This window comes from Ogataea polymorpha, assembly GCF_001664045.1.
Source record: "Ogataea polymorpha strain NCYC 495 leu1.1 chromosome Unknown OGAPOscaffold_4, whole genome shotgun sequence".
NCBI lineage: Eukaryota > Fungi > Ascomycota > Pichiomycetes > Pichiales > Pichiaceae > Ogataea > Ogataea polymorpha.
Window position 1 is genome coordinate 511,423 of NW_017264701.1, and position 15,712 is coordinate 527,134.

Below are 15,712 nucleotides of genomic sequence, written 5' to 3' on the forward strand. Positions count from 1 at the left end.
CATAATAAAGGAACTACTTGTATTGATCAAATCTATTTGCTCAAGATTTTGGAGCCACCCCCACACCGTTTATATTGCGGAACATCCTAACACCGTTATCACCCTCCACGAACTGGCACGCCTTGGCGGATTTCCACAGAGTGTACCACATGGACTCGTCGCTGTGGCGGTAATGGATGCCCATGGCCTTCTTGATGCCCTCAGTGGCCGGCCTAGCGTTGTAGAACGGAATACGGGAAACGTAGTGGTGCAGAACGTGGGTCTCTATAATATCGTGGAAAAAAAACCAGCCAACGAAGCCAAACTCTCTATCGATCGTGGCGGCGGCGCCTCTAGCAAATGTCCATTCGTTGTTGTCGTAGTGAGGCAGCGAGACATCGGTGTGTTGCAGATACGTGATGAACACAAGCCAATGGTTGGTGAAAACGTATGGCAGAAACCAGTTGATGAAGCAGTGGAAGCCTCCAAAGCTCTTGCACCACTGGTACACCACAAACGACTGCGCCAGCACGCCGATGTCGGAGAGCACGACGTACCAGTAATCGCGCTTCTCAAAGATCGGCGACGCAGGGTTGAAGTGCGACACGGCAAACTTGTTGTGGTCTGGGTATTTTTGGCCAGTGACGTTGGTCAACAGATACCACCACCAGCCTCCAAACTGCTGCATTAGCAACGACGTCAGGGTCTGGATTGGAGTGTCCTCAGAAAGCTCACTGAGCTTCACACGCGAATCCCCTGCCCGCTCTTTCTTGAACTCCTCAACAGTCTTAGGAACGAAAACCATATCCCTTGTGAGGTGTCCGGTGGCCTTGTGGTGCTTGCCGTGGCTGTATTTCCAGGAGAAGTACGGAACGAACAAGTAGGAGTGGATGATCCATCCCACAGTGTCGTTAAGCCAGCCGTAGTCCGAAAATGCCTGGTGGCCGCACTCGTGTCCCAAAACCCATAGTCCAGTATAAGGCAGCGACAGCAGGATCGCGTAACCAAGCCACAAGGCGCCTCTCAAGGCTGCCCAGGGAACCTGCGGAATGTATGTATTGGCCACCCAGCCCATGGCGAGACAAACGGCAATATCTCTGAAAACGTAATAAAAGGACGTGGTCAGTCTGCGTTCGAAACACTCTTTAGGGATACTGTCCAAAATCTCCTTAATGGAGTAGTCTGGCACTTGGAACTCGTTGCCCTCGGTGTCTATAGCGCGCAGCCCTTTGGTAGACTTGTCACCAAAACGGCGTTGTGTCACAGTGGTCGACATATTCTTGATAATTCTCCTGATCAAAAGAAAACTAATTTATCACCAGGTCTGACTGTCTGCCCTGCCCCCACTAAAAAAAAATTTAAGTGAATCTACCAGATTTGGATTTTGTTGGGTCTGGCTGAGGAAAGCTGGGTTTTCGGGGTGGTGTAAGGATTTTGCAATGCTTCTCTATCCATTTTTGATTTTATTTTCATTTCTCCATACTTATCAACGCACCATGAGCGAGGTCCAGAAGAAACCCATTTCTTTTTCGAACATCCTGCTCGGGGCAGGTCTCAACATGTTTGAGGTCACTACGCTGGGCCAGCCTTTGGAGGTGGTCAAAACCACTATGGCCGCCAACCGGTCGCTCTCCATTTTTCAGGCCACCAAACACGTCTGGTCGCGTGGAGGATTGTACGGTTTCTACCAGGGCCTGATTCCGTGGGCCTGGATTGAGGCCAGTACCAAGGGTGCTGTGCTGTTGTTTGTCTCTTCGGAGGCCGAATACCGTCTCAAGCTGCTGGGAGCGTCTCCGTTTGTGTCTGGTATAGGTGGAGGAATCACTGGTGGTTTGTTCCAGGCATACCTGACAATGGGATTCTGCACGTGCATGAAGACCGTGGAGATCACGCGTCACAAGGCTGCTGCAGCCGGAGCTCCTGTTAAGAGCACCTTCGAGGTCTTCAAGGAGATCTTTGCCAAAGACGGTATCAGAGGCATCAACAAAGGTGTCAACGCCGTGGCCATCAGACAGATGACCAATTGGGGTTCGAGATTTGGTCTTTCGCGACTTGCAGAAGACAGCATCAGGTCGTTGACAGGTAAGAGCAAGGACGAGAAGCTGGCAGCCGGCGAGAGAATCCTGTCGTCTGTGGTTGGTGGAGGTCTTTCTGCCTGGAACCAGCCTATCGAGGTGATCAGGGTCGAGATGCAATCGCAGACCAAAGACCCTAACCGGCCGAAAAAGCTGAGCGTTGTTGGCGCAGCCAAGTACATTTACTCGAACAACGGTATACAAGGCCTGTACAGAGGCGTGACTCCAAGAGTTATGCTGGGAGTCTGGCAAACGGTGTGCATGGTGACTCTGGGAGACTACGCCAAGGAGTTTGTTGCCGAGCTGACGGGTGAAAAACCTGCTGGACACTAAATAAATACTATTAAAGTGACTACTTATAATCTTGGCTTTCATGAGAATCTGATGCTGGATGTCACTAGCCGGTTCACTGCTTGCGCTGCACACCCCATTTGTCGTAGCAGTAGAGCCCAATGAATGTGAGCGCGAGTCCTGTCCACTGGACTGCGCTGAGTTTCGTTCCCTCCACCAGGATCGAGCAGCTGATGATGATGATCCGTTTGAGGATGTTGGCGATGCTGTAGTTGATTGGACTCACCATTCCGAGTATCTGGAAGGCGACCACGCTCTGCATGAAATGGGAGAGTCCGTTGACGAGAATTAAGCCCGCCACGTAGCGGTCGATCTTGGCGAGAGAAAAACCGGAGTCTGACGAGAACTCCGAGAGTAGATACAGCGGGAGCGTCAGCACAAAGCCCACAAACGAGCAGTGAAACAGCACTGACATCTTGTCGAGCTTTTTCTCGGAGTTGATCACCAGCTTGTTGAGAGACTGCGACGAATTGCCCAACAAAGGCGTGACCGGCGGACTAATGTGTTTTGGAGTCATCGCGATAGGAAGCATGGGCGTGGATGTGGCCGACTCGCTCTTGACGACCTTGTAGTTGAGGCTGTGCGTGAAATAATCGTTCTTGAGGTCCTTAGTCTCGAAAGTTAGGATTTTTTTGGCAAAGATGTTTTGCGAAACAAAGATGAGCATGGAAACGAATGCAAACACGCAACCGGTGTAGAAGAACTCCGAATCGGCGGTGATTCTGTCGTTTTTCACGCAGGACAACATGACACCGACCATCAGCGGAAGCAGGGTCAAGTACGTCTTGCTTCCAAACTTCTGCTTGAACATGAAGCGGTAGATTAAAACGGTGGTCAGAGGCGAAAGTGCCTTAATCGTGTGAACTAAAGAAACGGGGATGACTGAGGTCGCCTTGTGTGACGCGATGTGGCCCAAGAACTGGAACATTCCCATTGGCAGCGTTGTTTTCAAAATAAAGAGTGTGGGGGTCAGAAAGTCTGCGAGGGTGTAGCCGTACCGGTTGAGCTCCACTGGAAACGTGCCCTTGGGAAACTTGTCCAACAGCGACGTGGACTCCTTGTCTGCGTACAAAGAGTTAGGGTTAAGATGATGACGGTGAGATGCAAACATGGCGTCATATTTCTTGACAAACGCCACGGTAAGGAAACAGTAGGCGGCGTTGATGATGAACTGGAGCTCTGTGAGCGTCACTGGGTAGTCGAAATTGCGCAGGATGGATTTTGTGCTGTTGGACGAAACGACACTGACCGTGTACCAGACCGCGCATAGCAGGCACAATTTCCAATCAATAAGGGGCAGCAACGGAGATACGTTGGTGAACAGCTCCTGAACGGAGCTGCGTAGCTTCTGGATACTTGGCCGGCCAAATACTAAGAGCATGGTTGAGAAAGCGAGAGGAAGGGGACAAGATAATTATAGAAACAAGGTATGCTAGAGATGGCTGTACTTTTAAATAAAAAGAAATGGGTCCGGACATGACGAAAAAGGCAAGAACTAATTTCAATAGAAAAATTTTAATGCTCGCTTAGGTAAACCGTGTTCCTTATTAATAAGTGGTGTCCTGATTTATCCATGCGAGGTGCCCCTTTCGAAACTTCGCGTAATATGCAGAGCAAGCAGAAGGCGTGGTTGTCGTTTTCGGCCGACGCGCTGATCAGGAAGTATAAACTTTAATGCTCGGCAAATGCAAGCCCAAAGCATGCAGATCTAAACCGCCTGTTGCAAGTTGAAATTTTTCCCGCAATTTTTATGACATCGACGGCCGACCCTAGCAAGGTTATTTTGTGGCTGCAACAACCACATAACCAGAGTTTTTGGCACACCGATTTACAGGTCCGACACACTCAGAATGGCGTGGGTGTGTTCGCCACGCGGCCCATCGAGCCTGGTACAGTGTTGCTCAGCGTTCCCAAATCGTCTATCTTATCTGCACAAAATTCGTGTATAGCCAACCTTCTCTGCGACGCCCAAATCTTCGGGATGCACGCCTTAGTGATTGCCTTTCTATACGAGAAAAACGTTGGTGCCGCTAGTCCGTGGTCTGATTACATCAACTCCATAAACCTTGCTGATGCAGTGCTGCCACCCTGTATGTGGGGCACGCGAGCCAAGTCTCTGTTGGCTGGCACGGAGGCTGATCTCATGGGCGTTCTGGACAATACAGAGCTTGTTGCCCATTATGAGCTGGCCAGACGCTTTGCGGTTCAACATGCGCCCATGATACCTGCACCTGCTGAGTTGGCCGACCTTTCCAAGTTTGCTGCCGTGGTTCTGGCCGTGGCGTCTCGAGCGTTTGAGATCGACCATTTCCATCTTTCGGGCCTAGTTCCTGGCGCTGATTTGTTCAACCACCACCCTGATGGCCAGGGCTCTGTCCATTTCGAGGCTCTTGCAGAGGTGTGTCCTGACTGTGGCAAGCTGGACTGTGGCCACGGCAGCGACGACTCTGGCGACTTTGAAGATCCTCAAGCCACTGACTTGCTGTCAGACGCAGACAACACAGATAAGGATGAAAACTCCGAGTTATGCGACATTGTTACTCACACGAGCATTGTGCCAGACACAGAAATATTCAACACCTACGGACCCTTATCAAACGCCGAGCTGCTCGCAAGGTACGCCTTCTGTGTTGAAGATAATCCGTATGACACCGTCTGTCTGGGAAAACAGGTGTCTGCACATAGAAAACGGGTCAACCCTGCCATCTCCAGGCGTCTCAGGTGGTGGTCGCGTCAGAGCGAGCAGCCGTGGCTTTTGGAATGCTATGTCAACGCCAATGGCACGCCCTCACCGCAGCTGTGCTGTGTGGCCAAGCTCTTCACTGCCCCGGGCAAAAAGTTGTCGCGGTCGCGGCTCAATAGACTAACCCCTTCTGCCAGACGACTCATCCAGCAATGGTGTGCGCAGAGAAAGTTGCCCGACGTGCCCATCACGGTTCAAGACGCAACTATCGCAGCCCAAATCCGTTGTATCAGAGAAAACGAGAACCGCATCCTGGATAAATGCATTGCCAAACTAAAGTATTAATCTGTAAATAATATCCCTACTTGGCCCACAAACTCTAGCGTTTTGCTGATGTAATCACCCCAAAACAAAATTTTCCAATTGGACAAACAAACACTTCATCGACGCTCATAATATTCATGTTTAGGGCAGCCAAATTCCATCCGGCCGCGCGTCAGGCGATGTATGGCGCTAGATTACAGTCTACCATACCAATTAAGAGCCCCAAAAAGCCGCGGCCATTTAGAAGGTTCCTGTTCCGGCTGTCCATGTTGACGGCAACGTTCTACCTTGGAGGAGGCTTCATTGCCACGAAAAACGACACTGTGCAGGATCTATTTGAGGACTACGTTCCTTTTGGTGACTCGGTGGTGTCGACCATTGACTACTACCTATACCACAAGGAAGAGCTATTGAACCCTTTCTCTAAGGTCAATGACTCGTTTGCCGAGGTGAAGGAGAAGCTGGGTCTGGAGAAGACCATTACAATTCCCAAACAGGGTGTTCAGAGCGACAAGGTTGAATTGAAGGAGTCTCCTGGCGCCGGCTCCACAGAGGTCGCCGTGGGCCGCAGTCTTCCGCTGTTGCATCTCGAATCGGGCGACGAGGTGATCGACAGCACTGTCAATGCTTTGAACGAGCTGATTGCTGCATTGAACTTGAAGGTGACCAGTTTTGAGAACCACCAAGTTGTGGAATCATTGCAGAAGAGCCTGCTGCTGTTGGCCGAGAAATACCGCGCCATCAGCTTATCCAAGAGCCAGGAAGAGGCCAGTCTCGACGACAAGCTAAAAGCTCAGCTGAGCGAGAAGGAGGTCGAGCTGACCGAGGAGTTTGTGCAAAAGCTCGAAGAGGCCAAGAAGCAGATCGAGGAACGCCATTTACAGCAACTGAGAGTCGAGGTGGAGGCCGCCAGACAGAAGATCGAGCTCGAGGCGGCCAATCTGATAGAGCAGACGAAGTTGGCAGCCATTGACGAGTTCAATAAGGTGATCGGCCAGAAGATCGATTCGGAGAGAAATGCAAAACTCAAGGGATTGGACGCTTTGGCTGCCAGAGTGGCCGAGATTGAAAACTACGAGCTCGAGCTCGGCAAGAGTGCCGGAGCGTACCTCTCGTACAAAGAAATCAAGAAAAGCATCAGCTCGTTGCAGAAACTGCTTTCCACGAACGAAAGCTCTCCTAAACGTGGCGAAGAGCTCGTTGCCGAGCTGACCAAACTGAAACAGCTCGTTGCTCCTCTGGACAACCAGCTGATCACACAGGCTGTGGCTGCTCTACCATCGAACGACACGCTTTTGAGAAGCGGAGGGGTGCTAACTCAATCCCAACTGATCTCTAGATGGGAGCTGCTTTTGCCAGAGCTGAGATCTGTGTCTCTGCTTCCACCGAACGCCGGTCTTATTGGCCACATTTCGTCGCTGGTCTTTTCGAAATTGCTATTTGCCAAGTCTGGCAAGCCTGTCAAAACCGAAGATGAGCTGATTGGCAACGACATCGAGTCCGTGATTGCCAGAGTGAACACTTACCTCGTCAAGAACGAGCTGGACAACGCCGTCGAGGAGGTGTCCAACATGAAGGGGTGGGCCAGAAGACTTGCCGACGATTGGCTGGTCGAGAGCAGACGCAAGCTGGAGCTACAATTTTTGATCGATTTGGTCGACACCGAGGTGAATGTCAGTTTGTAGAGAAATATAGAAATAAATGAAAGGCACACTATAGCATTAATTATTTTTTCTAATTATTTTTCCATTTGTGTATTTTATTTACTCCCATGACCGCTGCGCCACAGGTTTACGGAGCAGACGAGATCAACGCCATTGTGATCGATCCCGGATCGTACCAGACGAAAATTGGCTATGCGGGCTACGACTCGCCCAGCATGGTGCTTCCCTCGTATTATGGCCTGGTCGACACGGACGGCAACAAGAGACGCATTTTCGACGAGACTTTGCTGTTATTGCCGCAGAAAAGCCTCGAAATCAAGCACATTGTCGAAAACAACGCCGTGGTCGACTGGGAGGGCTTCGAGGCACAATTGGGGTACATGTTTGAGAAACTGGACATTGATCCTACTCAACAGCCTGTGCTGCTAACCGAGTCCACCATGAGCTCTTACGAGAGCAAAGTCAACGCGCTGAAGCTGTTTTTGGAAAAACACAAGTTCCCTGCGTTCTACCTTGTGAAACAACCCACAACGGTGTCTTTTGCGCACGGCCGTCCCAACTGTCTCGTGGTGGACGTTGGCCATGATCTTGTCACTGTGACTCCCATCGTGGACGGGTTGTGTCTGAAAAATCAGGTCATGGGCACGCGGTATGCGGGGGCTTTTTTGAACCAGCAGTTTGAGCAGTTTCTACAAGACAAGAAGATCGCGTTGCGGCCTCACTACATGATTAAATCGAAAAAAATAGTTCACTGGGAATCTGAGACGACCACGGCGCAGTTTGAGGAGCGGAAGTACGATTTCGAGGTGTCTGGGTCGTTCCTCGAATACTCCAAGTTGAGGATCCTTCAGGAGATGAAGGAGACGCTACTAAACTGTATGGACGATGACAGCGAGGAGACCCAGGAGGCCAAGGAGGCCGACGACGAGGTGCGGTGGTTTGAGTTGCCTGACGGCATTTCAGTTCCGTTTTCGAAAAAAGACCGCACCATACTGAGCAACTCGCTTTTCAGTCCGCTCGAAACCCTCTCTAAGCCCGTCAAGGGCTGGGAGACGCCTGAGGACGGCAATATTGTCAAACATTTGGGCAACGCAAACGAGGCCAGCAGCAAGGAATATGTGCCTATGAGAAGAGCAAAGAAACCAGAGGATGAAGACAAGGACAAGCCGGAGGAGGACTCCGCCGAGGCCCAGAAGGGCTTTGGACTGCTGAAGCTGGTTCAGACCGTTCTGGACCGGCTGGATATCGATCTGAAGCCACAACTGGCTAACAATATTGTCCTCGTGGGCAGCACGTCGCTCGTGCCGGGACTGAGCGCCAAACTGCACTCCGAGTTGTCGCTGGCCAATCCTAGTCTCAAAATTAGGATCCACGCTTCTGGAAACACCATAGAAAGAAGATACGCCTCGTGGGTCGGGGGCAGTATTTTGTCATCGCTCGGGACGTTCCACCAACTGTGGGTCAGCAAAGGCGAGCTGGACGCGGTTGGGGCAGAAAGGCTAATTGTCAATAGATTTAGATGATTAATTACATGTATCCACCGATATGCCAGTATTTCACCAGGTCGAGCCACGAAGCGACACGCAGCTCGTCATCGTTGCTATTGCGGCCACGCCAAATCTCAAAGAGCGCCTGTTTGCCGATCCAGCGGTCGCCTGCGTCGAACGCCGTGCGGCCAAGAATGTCGTAGCGGGTCTGGAGCTCTTCGTCCAGGGCGTCGGAGCCTGACAGGAAAAAGCACCAAAACGGCAGGTTTACACGCAAGTCGGCCGTCCGACGCACGCGCAGCTTCAAGTTCCACAGGGCCTCCAAATGGTACAACGTGGACGCAACGTGGCTCTGCAGCTGGTTGGGATGCAACTCTTTAATTATGCGGTAGAAAAACATAAGCGTGGTGTAGTAAAAACATACCGTCAGATGGTACACGCTCTCGTGCAGGGGGCTGTAAAAATACAGCACGCCGTCGCGCTGCTCGTACAGCACCCATGGAAGCTTCCAGTTGCGCAGGTCCTCTTCCAGGTCGCAGCACTGCTTGGGGAAATTGCGTGGGTACACTTTTTTCCGCAGAATATAATTTCTGTGGTCGGACAGCTCCACAGTGCGTTCCATCAGCTCGAGCAGACTACGGGGGATTCCGAAATTGAGCTCGATTGGAGAGATTGGAAGGTCTGCAATAGGAAGACTGAACCGAATGGGCTCGCCTTCGTTTTCATGCTCATTGGCTTCATCGTCTTCTGACTCCATTTGCTCGCCATACGTAAATTGCACAACGTATTTTCGCGGAGGTTTGTCCTCAACAGGCGGTCGCTGCGCCAGCCTGCGCGGCACGTTGCTGAGCTGAAGCTGTTCCCAGCTCTCCTCGACGACCAGCTGCTTGATTTCGATTTTTGTCGGGTCCTCCATTGGCAGAGCCACCTCCTTGAGATCCAATTTTTCCTCCTCTAAATGGTAGTTCTCGATATCGATGATCGAAGTCGACTTGAATAACATGTTCAGGTACCGCAGCCACAGCATGAGGTCTTTCGTGCTGCTCTCCAGCTCGCGAGTCTCAAGTAACTTGCCGATACCGCTCGCAACACCGTACAAAAACTTGTAGTTATGGAATATGCTCATCGACTCGTCCAGTTTGATGGCCATCAAGATCACCATCAGTAGCTGGTCAATCATGCCGTTGTGCAGCATCGTGTCGAGCAGCTCGTCGTTCGTCACTTCTGGACGTTCGCCCTTCATGCTCACCAATGGACTCAAAACACGGCTCAGGTTGGCCAAACTAGCCTCACGCAAATAAATGAACGAACGCAGCAGAGACATCGAGCTCTCGTGTTCCCCAGATATGTCAAAAAGCGCCTGGTATCTGCCCAGCGTCGATATTGCCAGCGACTGCAGCACAAACGTCTGTTTCAGCAGGTAGAACACATTGTTGTGTCCTGATTTTCGGGCTTTTTGCACCACTAACTCGCCCACGTCGCGAAGCAGAGTCGGCACCACAAGCTTGTCCAGAATGCTGCCTTTATAAGCCACAAACATCAAGCTAGTACACTGTCGCGGAAACTGCTGGATCCAGCTGCGTGTCTTGGGGTGCTCGAGAAAATCTAGAAACACATCGTCCGTGTTCTGAGGACCCAGCTCCCACACTAATTTTTTCAGATACCTTTCCGTTACTGCCTCCATCTCGGAATCACTCAACATGATACGGTCCACAAGCCTGTTACGAGGCGTGTTGCCATAGTACTCGGTGAAAATCTCCCGCTTCACCATCTCCCAATCGTTGGTGCTGACCATAGCGTCTCCAATCATTGTTCGGTAGGTCAAAAGCGCATCGACTTGCAACCGCGGGTGTAGCCACAGCTCCCGAGGAATAATTGTCTCAAATGTTGGAGCAACAAAAGACGACGGTGCTGCAACAAAGGCTGGCCGCTCCACCCTGTCTTCTTTGTTTAACCGGAACACTCCAAAGGGCCCTATGAATTTCTCCTCGCTGTTATCAATCTTGTCCAAATCAGAGTCCATGTCCTCTGGAAATAAATACCCATTGCGAAATGTCATGAAGGGAACATGTCTGCGCTGATGCTGGACAACAGGACCGCCTCCACTCACCTCAAGGCCCCTTGGACCAGCGATAAGATACTCGTAGAAACGAAGACGAATCCCGTATCCAAGACACTCGACATTGGCCTTTTGGCAGCGCAAACATTGCGGCCGTCGACCGTCACACTTGACCTTGCGATTTCGACAGGTGTCGCACCCAGTGAAAGTCCGTCGCTTGATCGGAGCCATTACTAAAAAAATGGTGTAGAGTTTTATTCCAGTATAATTAATTAATGCTTAGTGTTCCTACTCACTGATAGCCAGGTCTTCCTCGAGATCCACGTGGCGGAGCTTCTTGCGGCCCGACTTGGTTGGAGATAAAGAGTGCTTGCGTAGGGGCTCTGTCTCGACGAGCTTGTTCGTTGGCTTCAAAACATCGTTCTGACCTTGGCTCTGATTATGGCCGTGCTCGCCCTTGTCTGTCTTCTTGCTCTTCTTCTTGCGTCCAGGCGACTTGCGCACCGAAGACTCTCTTTGCGGAGAGTGGTCCTCGAAAATGGAGATCGGCATGGTCATATTCGTCGTGTAAAGATCGGTGGGGAATAAGTATGGAGACTTGGTTGGAGCTTTAACTGGAGACTCGGACGGTGTTTTGGCACGGTCTACGGAGTCCAGCACATTCATCTTGGTCTTCACGGACTCCAGTTGCGACCTCAGGTTTCTGATATCGTTCTTGCTTTTTGTCTCCACCTGCGCAAGCTTGTTCTGTAGATCCTCTACCTCCCTTTTCTTGGACTCTAACTCTTTTGCCATCTCCTCCGTGCTATGATTCATCTCCGAGATCTGCTTGTCATGCGTATCTTGGAATTCAGACATCATGATGTTGTTCGTGTCTAGCTCCTTGATCAGAGACTTAATGCGTTCACGAAGAGGCGCCATCTGGTTCTCATGTTCGGCCTTCAGCGACTCAAGCTCATGTTTATGCTGCTCCTTGAGAGATTCGACAGTTTGTTCGTGTTGGCTCTTCAAAGTCTGGGTGTCTTTCTCGTGCTCAGATGCGAGGTTCTTGGAGTTCTCCTGCATCAGGTTTTTCAGAGATTGAATCTCTTGTTCACGCACTTCAAGCTCGGTTTCTAGTTTCGTTTGGAACTCCTCCTCTAGCTTCTTGGATTTGAGTTCGAATCCCAGCGAGCTGCTTGATATCTCTTGTTGCAGCTTGGAATTATTCTCCCTCAATTCACTTATTTCAGACTCCTTCAAGGCGAGCTCGCAACCCATCTTACGACCTTGCTCTTCTGCTTCTTGGACCATCTTGCGCAACCTGTCAGTGTCTTCAAGAGACAAGTGGAGCTCTTGTTGAGCTTCCTTTATTTTCTGGTCATGCTGGTCCTTCAATTCATTCATTTGGGTTTCCAAACGCTGATTCAGTTGCTTCAGCTGCTCGCACTCACTCTTGAGCTCCTCAACCAAAGCCTTGGACTTTTGAATTTCGTCATTCTTCAAGCTCACCTCCCGATCAAGTTTTTCCTGATAACATTGGGACACTTCTTTGAGCTTAGAATTTGTCTCAAGTTCGTGCTCCTGGTTTAGTTGGAAGATCTCATTGTTGTGTTCCACAGCTATCTGGTTCAGTTTGGCCTCATTCTCCTCATAGAGTTGCTGACGAACACGAACTTCCGTTTGCACCACTTCTTCTTCAAGCTTAGCCACTTTGGTTTCCAGCTTCTGCTGGTATAGCTTCAGGGTATCCAACTGGCATAGCAGCTCATGTTGAGCTTTACTATCAACAGCCGCTTTAATATGAGAGCATGCAGAGGAAGTATGCCTAGGAATTTGCTGATACTGAACTGGATTAACGTATCTCAAAGTTTGAAGAATCAGGCCCTCATCTCCAGCAGGATCTAAATTGACAATAATGGAGATTAAGCTTTTGCTCTTGACATAGTCATGAAAAAGCAGACGAGTTAATTTGTTGGTGCGCAATAGAGACTTGTTGAATTGCTTGGTGGCAACAAGCTCCAAGCATCTTCCAAGCTGCGTAAGTGAAGCATTAGTGAAGCCTCCCTCCCTCAAATTCAGACCGCTTGTCATAGATAGCTTCGATCTTTCCAGGCCAGCGAGATCTGCGAGAGTCAGTCTGGAACTATTGACACTTTTACCCGAGATGCGAACAACATTGATAAACACAAAACAATGAGATCTCGAGGAGTCTCTGTTGATATGGGTAGTGCAGGTTTTCCGATTCGAAAGCCCACGGTTCAAAGTTCGGATTGAGCTTTCAAAGTCGCTCACCATGAATTGAGACAGATTATAAGGCTTCAGCTTCTGGTCCACAGGGTCGGTGACGATGTCGAGGAAAGATTTCGTTTTTTTGGTAGTGGAGTTCATAAGCAGATCTTTGATGTTGTCGTTGTAGATTTCAAACATCGATAACGTGACTGCATACTCAGAGTCCACAAGCCTCTGCTGAGAAGTGTTACCGTTCCACAAATTGCCCACGAGACCTGCCAGCCTTTTGTGATCGGTGCTGATATCTCCATATTGAGACAGACTATCAAACACATACCGAAGAGAGTTCACAGCAAGGCCCGTTTCTGGATCGAACATAGTATGAGTCTTACCAGAATTAGATGGTCCTAGGGTAAAAAGCAAGCAGTCTTGTCCCTTGAACAGCCGGTCGTCCAAAATAGGTCTTCCTACGGTTTCAAACAGACATTCAGGCTCTTGTGAGACAGATTTGAAGTCAAACGATGCATCGAACTTGGACAACGCTATTTGGTTTGGATTTGTCTCACTCCTTGTGAAAACAGGGACAGAATCCCCCGAAAACTGTCTTGTTCTCAAGTGAAGGTCCATGTTTATATTTGTTTGTTTATTTTTTTCTTATTAAGTTTTGAGGAAAAGAGGGATCAAAAAAAATGATTCAAAAGTTAGGGAGCTAGCGTTTGTCTACCAAGCAATATTTGAGCTCATGGAGTTATGGTGCACTATTTCAAAGGGTCTTAGGATTATGGGAAGTACCGTTCCCGCTTTTATGTCCACCCAACGACTAACCCAGACACGGTTTATCTGATTTCCCGCGTAGCATTTTTCTCTGTCTGCTGTATCATTTCTTCAATTACATTGGTAGGTGTGTTCTACCTGTGGATTGACTCAAAATCACTGATAGAGTGGATTGCACGCAATTACCAAAGGGTTTACTATGGAGACGGAAACTAAGAGTCGATCGACGCAAAAATAATTTGCTTTAATTTTGTTAGCAAAATATGGGTGAGACCGATAGGAAAGAGGCGGCCGTGGAAAAGCAGCAGCTTGATTCAGAGCCTGAAGCAGTTCAATTACCAGAAAAGAAGAGGCCGATTGATGAAGAAGAAAAAGGTGACGTGAAAAGAGCAAAGAGCCTGAAGAAGAACGAAGAGACGCAGGAAGAGAAAACGCAGGAAGATGACACAAAAGATACAGAGACAGAGGAGAATAGCGCTCCTCGCGAGACAAATAAAAATTCTGATGCGATAGACGAAAAGACAGAGAAGCTAGAGTCTAAGTTTGTATTTGGTGCCCGGACAACGTTTGGACAAGCCAGTGGATTCTCTATGCTGTCGAAAAAGAACGTGTTCGAGAAACAAGACGATAAAGATAAGGACAAGACAGAGGAAAAGAAAGAAGCACCAAAGAGCGTATTTGGTACCGGGTCAACTTTTGGAAATGCGTTCCAACATGCAATTGGCAAGAAATCGATATTTGACGAGCCACAGGAAAGCTCTGCAGAGCCCGAGGACAAAGAGGTCTCGAAGGAGGTTTACAAAAAGGTCCACCTTGAGAAACAAGAAGTCAAGTCAGGAGAAGAGGAAGAGGAGACCTTGTTCCAGGTTAAAGCCAAATTATACCACATGGATTTGACCAAGGTTTCTGATGGGTGGAAGGAAAAAGGGGTTGGCATCTTGAAAGTGAACAAATTCATCAACCCAATCAAACATTACCATGCTCGGCTTGTCATGCGTCAAGACGGTATATTGAAGCTTATTTTGAACGTGCCAATTGTGAAGGGAGTGGAGGTTTTCAAAGGAATGGCCAGCTCGTTGAACAGCGATAAGTTCATTCGGGTTCAGGTTGTTGAGGACTCAAAACCGGTGCAGTACGCATTTAAGATTGGTATGGTCGAGAATTCATCAAAACTCTACAACGTGATCGAAAAGCTGGTAAAGGAAGTGAATTAGCGTTACCTGCGTTTAAATGCAACAGTACATATGGCAGAGCCTTTAACCCCGCCAAACTCGAATACCGGGTACTCGACAGTCTTCCAAACCTCAAAGTTGCCTGAAGAAGTTACTACCTTGATCAGCTCGTCTTGGGTAAAATTGCACGACGTCACCAGCAACACTGCATTTTTTTTCAGCAAGACTTTCACCGTGTCTGGATACACTTCCTGTCCTGTTTTGCCGTCATACAGGTTATTGCTGAGGGCAATCGCATCCAACGTGCCCTTGTCCAAAACCAGGTCGAAATTTCCCGCATTGGTCTTGAGAAACTGGTCTTCCAGATTGAGTATATCGCTTTGATAGAATTCTACATTCAAATCGTTAGTTTCTGCGATGGTCCTGGCAAACTGGACGCTGGCCTCGCTGTAGTCAACTCCCACGAGTTGTCCCTTCCAGCCCTCTTGAAGGATCTCGAAAAGGAGATGTCCATTTCCCGTGCCAAGATCGCAGACAGAGACATTAGGATCCAGATTCGAGAACACAAAGTCTACAATTTTCTCCTCGGCCCCAGAGTCTGCAAACCAGCATTCACCCGTATCATCTGGGTTTTCTGCAAAGTTCTCCTTCTCTAGTTTGTAGAAATTGTCCCAGTATTCCTTAGTGCCTAGTTTCGAATGGTTGAGTTTAGTAGTGTCCATTGGTTTTGCAAGAAAAAAAATATTGCGTCGATCGTCTCAACATGAAGCCACAACGAAGCGTGGATTACGGCGAGTGAAGCCCTAGCAGTGGCTGGCTTTCACCCAATTCAGAGCCATGCCGGATGTAATTACCCTTTTGACCTGGTTCGCTCCAGTTCGCCCCGACCAGGTCGATTCTCGATAAGCTCTTTCTCCATTTGGAAGTGGGATG

General features: G+C 49.3%; 10 protein-coding genes across 10 annotated transcripts; 5 read left to right on the forward strand and 5 right to left on the reverse strand.

Moving 5' to 3' along the window:
- Nucleotides 1–12: 12 nt before the first annotated feature.
- On the reverse strand, nucleotides 13–1,308 carry OGAPODRAFT_16505 (uncharacterized protein). Its single transcript, XM_018354477.1, has one exon. It carries the CDS (start codon nucleotides 1,253–1,255, stop codon nucleotides 41–43), a length of 1,215 nt encoding a protein of 404 aa, XP_018210603.1. The 5' UTR covers nucleotides 1,256–1,308; the 3' UTR covers nucleotides 13–40.
- A 161-nt stretch (nucleotides 1,309–1,469) lies between these two features.
- OGAPODRAFT_16506 (uncharacterized protein) lies at nucleotides 1,470–2,414 on the forward strand. Its single transcript, XM_018354478.1, has one exon. It carries the CDS (start codon nucleotides 1,476–1,478, stop codon nucleotides 2,385–2,387), a length of 912 nt encoding a protein of 303 aa, XP_018210604.1. The 5' UTR covers nucleotides 1,470–1,475; the 3' UTR covers nucleotides 2,388–2,414.
- Nucleotides 1,470–3,807, reverse strand: OGAPODRAFT_16507 (uncharacterized protein). Its single transcript, XM_018354479.1, has one exon. It carries the CDS (start codon nucleotides 3,784–3,786, stop codon nucleotides 2,461–2,463), a length of 1,326 nt encoding a protein of 441 aa, XP_018210605.1. The 5' UTR covers nucleotides 3,787–3,807; the 3' UTR covers nucleotides 1,470–2,460.
- Nucleotides 3,808–3,814: 7 nt separating this feature from the next.
- On the forward strand, nucleotides 3,815–5,433 carry OGAPODRAFT_94117 (uncharacterized protein; the record flags this gene model as incomplete). The annotated part of the gene is made up of 1 exon (XM_018357473.1): nucleotides 3,815–5,433. Exon 1 carries the CDS (start codon nucleotides 4,156–4,158, stop codon nucleotides 5,431–5,433), a length of 1,278 nt encoding a protein of 425 aa, XP_018210606.1. The 5' UTR covers nucleotides 3,815–4,155.
- A 118-nt stretch (nucleotides 5,434–5,551) lies between these two features.
- Nucleotides 5,552–7,124, forward strand: OGAPODRAFT_16508 (uncharacterized protein). Its single transcript, XM_018354480.1, has one exon. The coding sequence runs from the start codon at nucleotides 5,592–5,594 to the stop codon at nucleotides 7,095–7,097; it is 1,506 nt and encodes a 501-aa protein (XP_018210607.1). The 5' UTR covers nucleotides 5,552–5,591; the 3' UTR covers nucleotides 7,098–7,124.
- A 59-nt stretch (nucleotides 7,125–7,183) lies between these two features.
- On the forward strand, nucleotides 7,184–8,599 carry OGAPODRAFT_100386 (uncharacterized protein; the record flags this gene model as incomplete). The annotated part of the gene is made up of 2 exons (XM_018352975.1): nucleotides 7,184–8,087; nucleotides 8,232–8,599. The coding sequence occupies 2 exons, from the start codon at nucleotides 7,184–7,186 to the stop codon at nucleotides 8,597–8,599; spliced, it is 1,272 nt and encodes a 423-aa protein (XP_018210608.1).
- Nucleotides 8,599–10,853, reverse strand: OGAPODRAFT_94120 (uncharacterized protein; the record flags this gene model as incomplete). The annotated part of the gene is made up of 1 exon (XM_018357474.1): nucleotides 8,599–10,853. One exon carries the CDS (start codon nucleotides 10,851–10,853, stop codon nucleotides 8,604–8,606), a length of 2,250 nt encoding a protein of 749 aa, XP_018210609.1. The 3' UTR covers nucleotides 8,599–8,603.
- Nucleotides 10,854–10,892: 39 nt separating this feature from the next.
- On the forward strand, nucleotides 10,893–15,447 carry OGAPODRAFT_76606 (uncharacterized protein). The gene has a single exon (XM_018356203.1). The coding sequence runs from the start codon at nucleotides 13,871–13,873 to the stop codon at nucleotides 14,819–14,821; it is 951 nt and encodes a 316-aa protein (XP_018210610.1). The 5' UTR covers nucleotides 10,893–13,870; the 3' UTR covers nucleotides 14,822–15,447.
- On the reverse strand, nucleotides 12,624–13,211 carry OGAPODRAFT_48517 (uncharacterized protein; the record flags this gene model as incomplete). The annotated part of the gene is made up of 1 exon (XM_018355592.1): nucleotides 12,624–13,211. A coding segment is annotated over one exon (588 nt), but the record flags the coding sequence as incomplete, so codon positions are not given.
- Nucleotides 14,824–15,501, reverse strand: OGAPODRAFT_49288 (uncharacterized protein; the record flags this gene model as incomplete). The annotated part of the gene is made up of 1 exon (XM_018355620.1): nucleotides 14,824–15,501. One exon carries the CDS (start codon nucleotides 15,499–15,501, stop codon nucleotides 14,824–14,826), a length of 678 nt encoding a protein of 225 aa, XP_018210612.1.
- Between the last annotated feature and the right edge of the window lie 211 nt (nucleotides 15,502–15,712).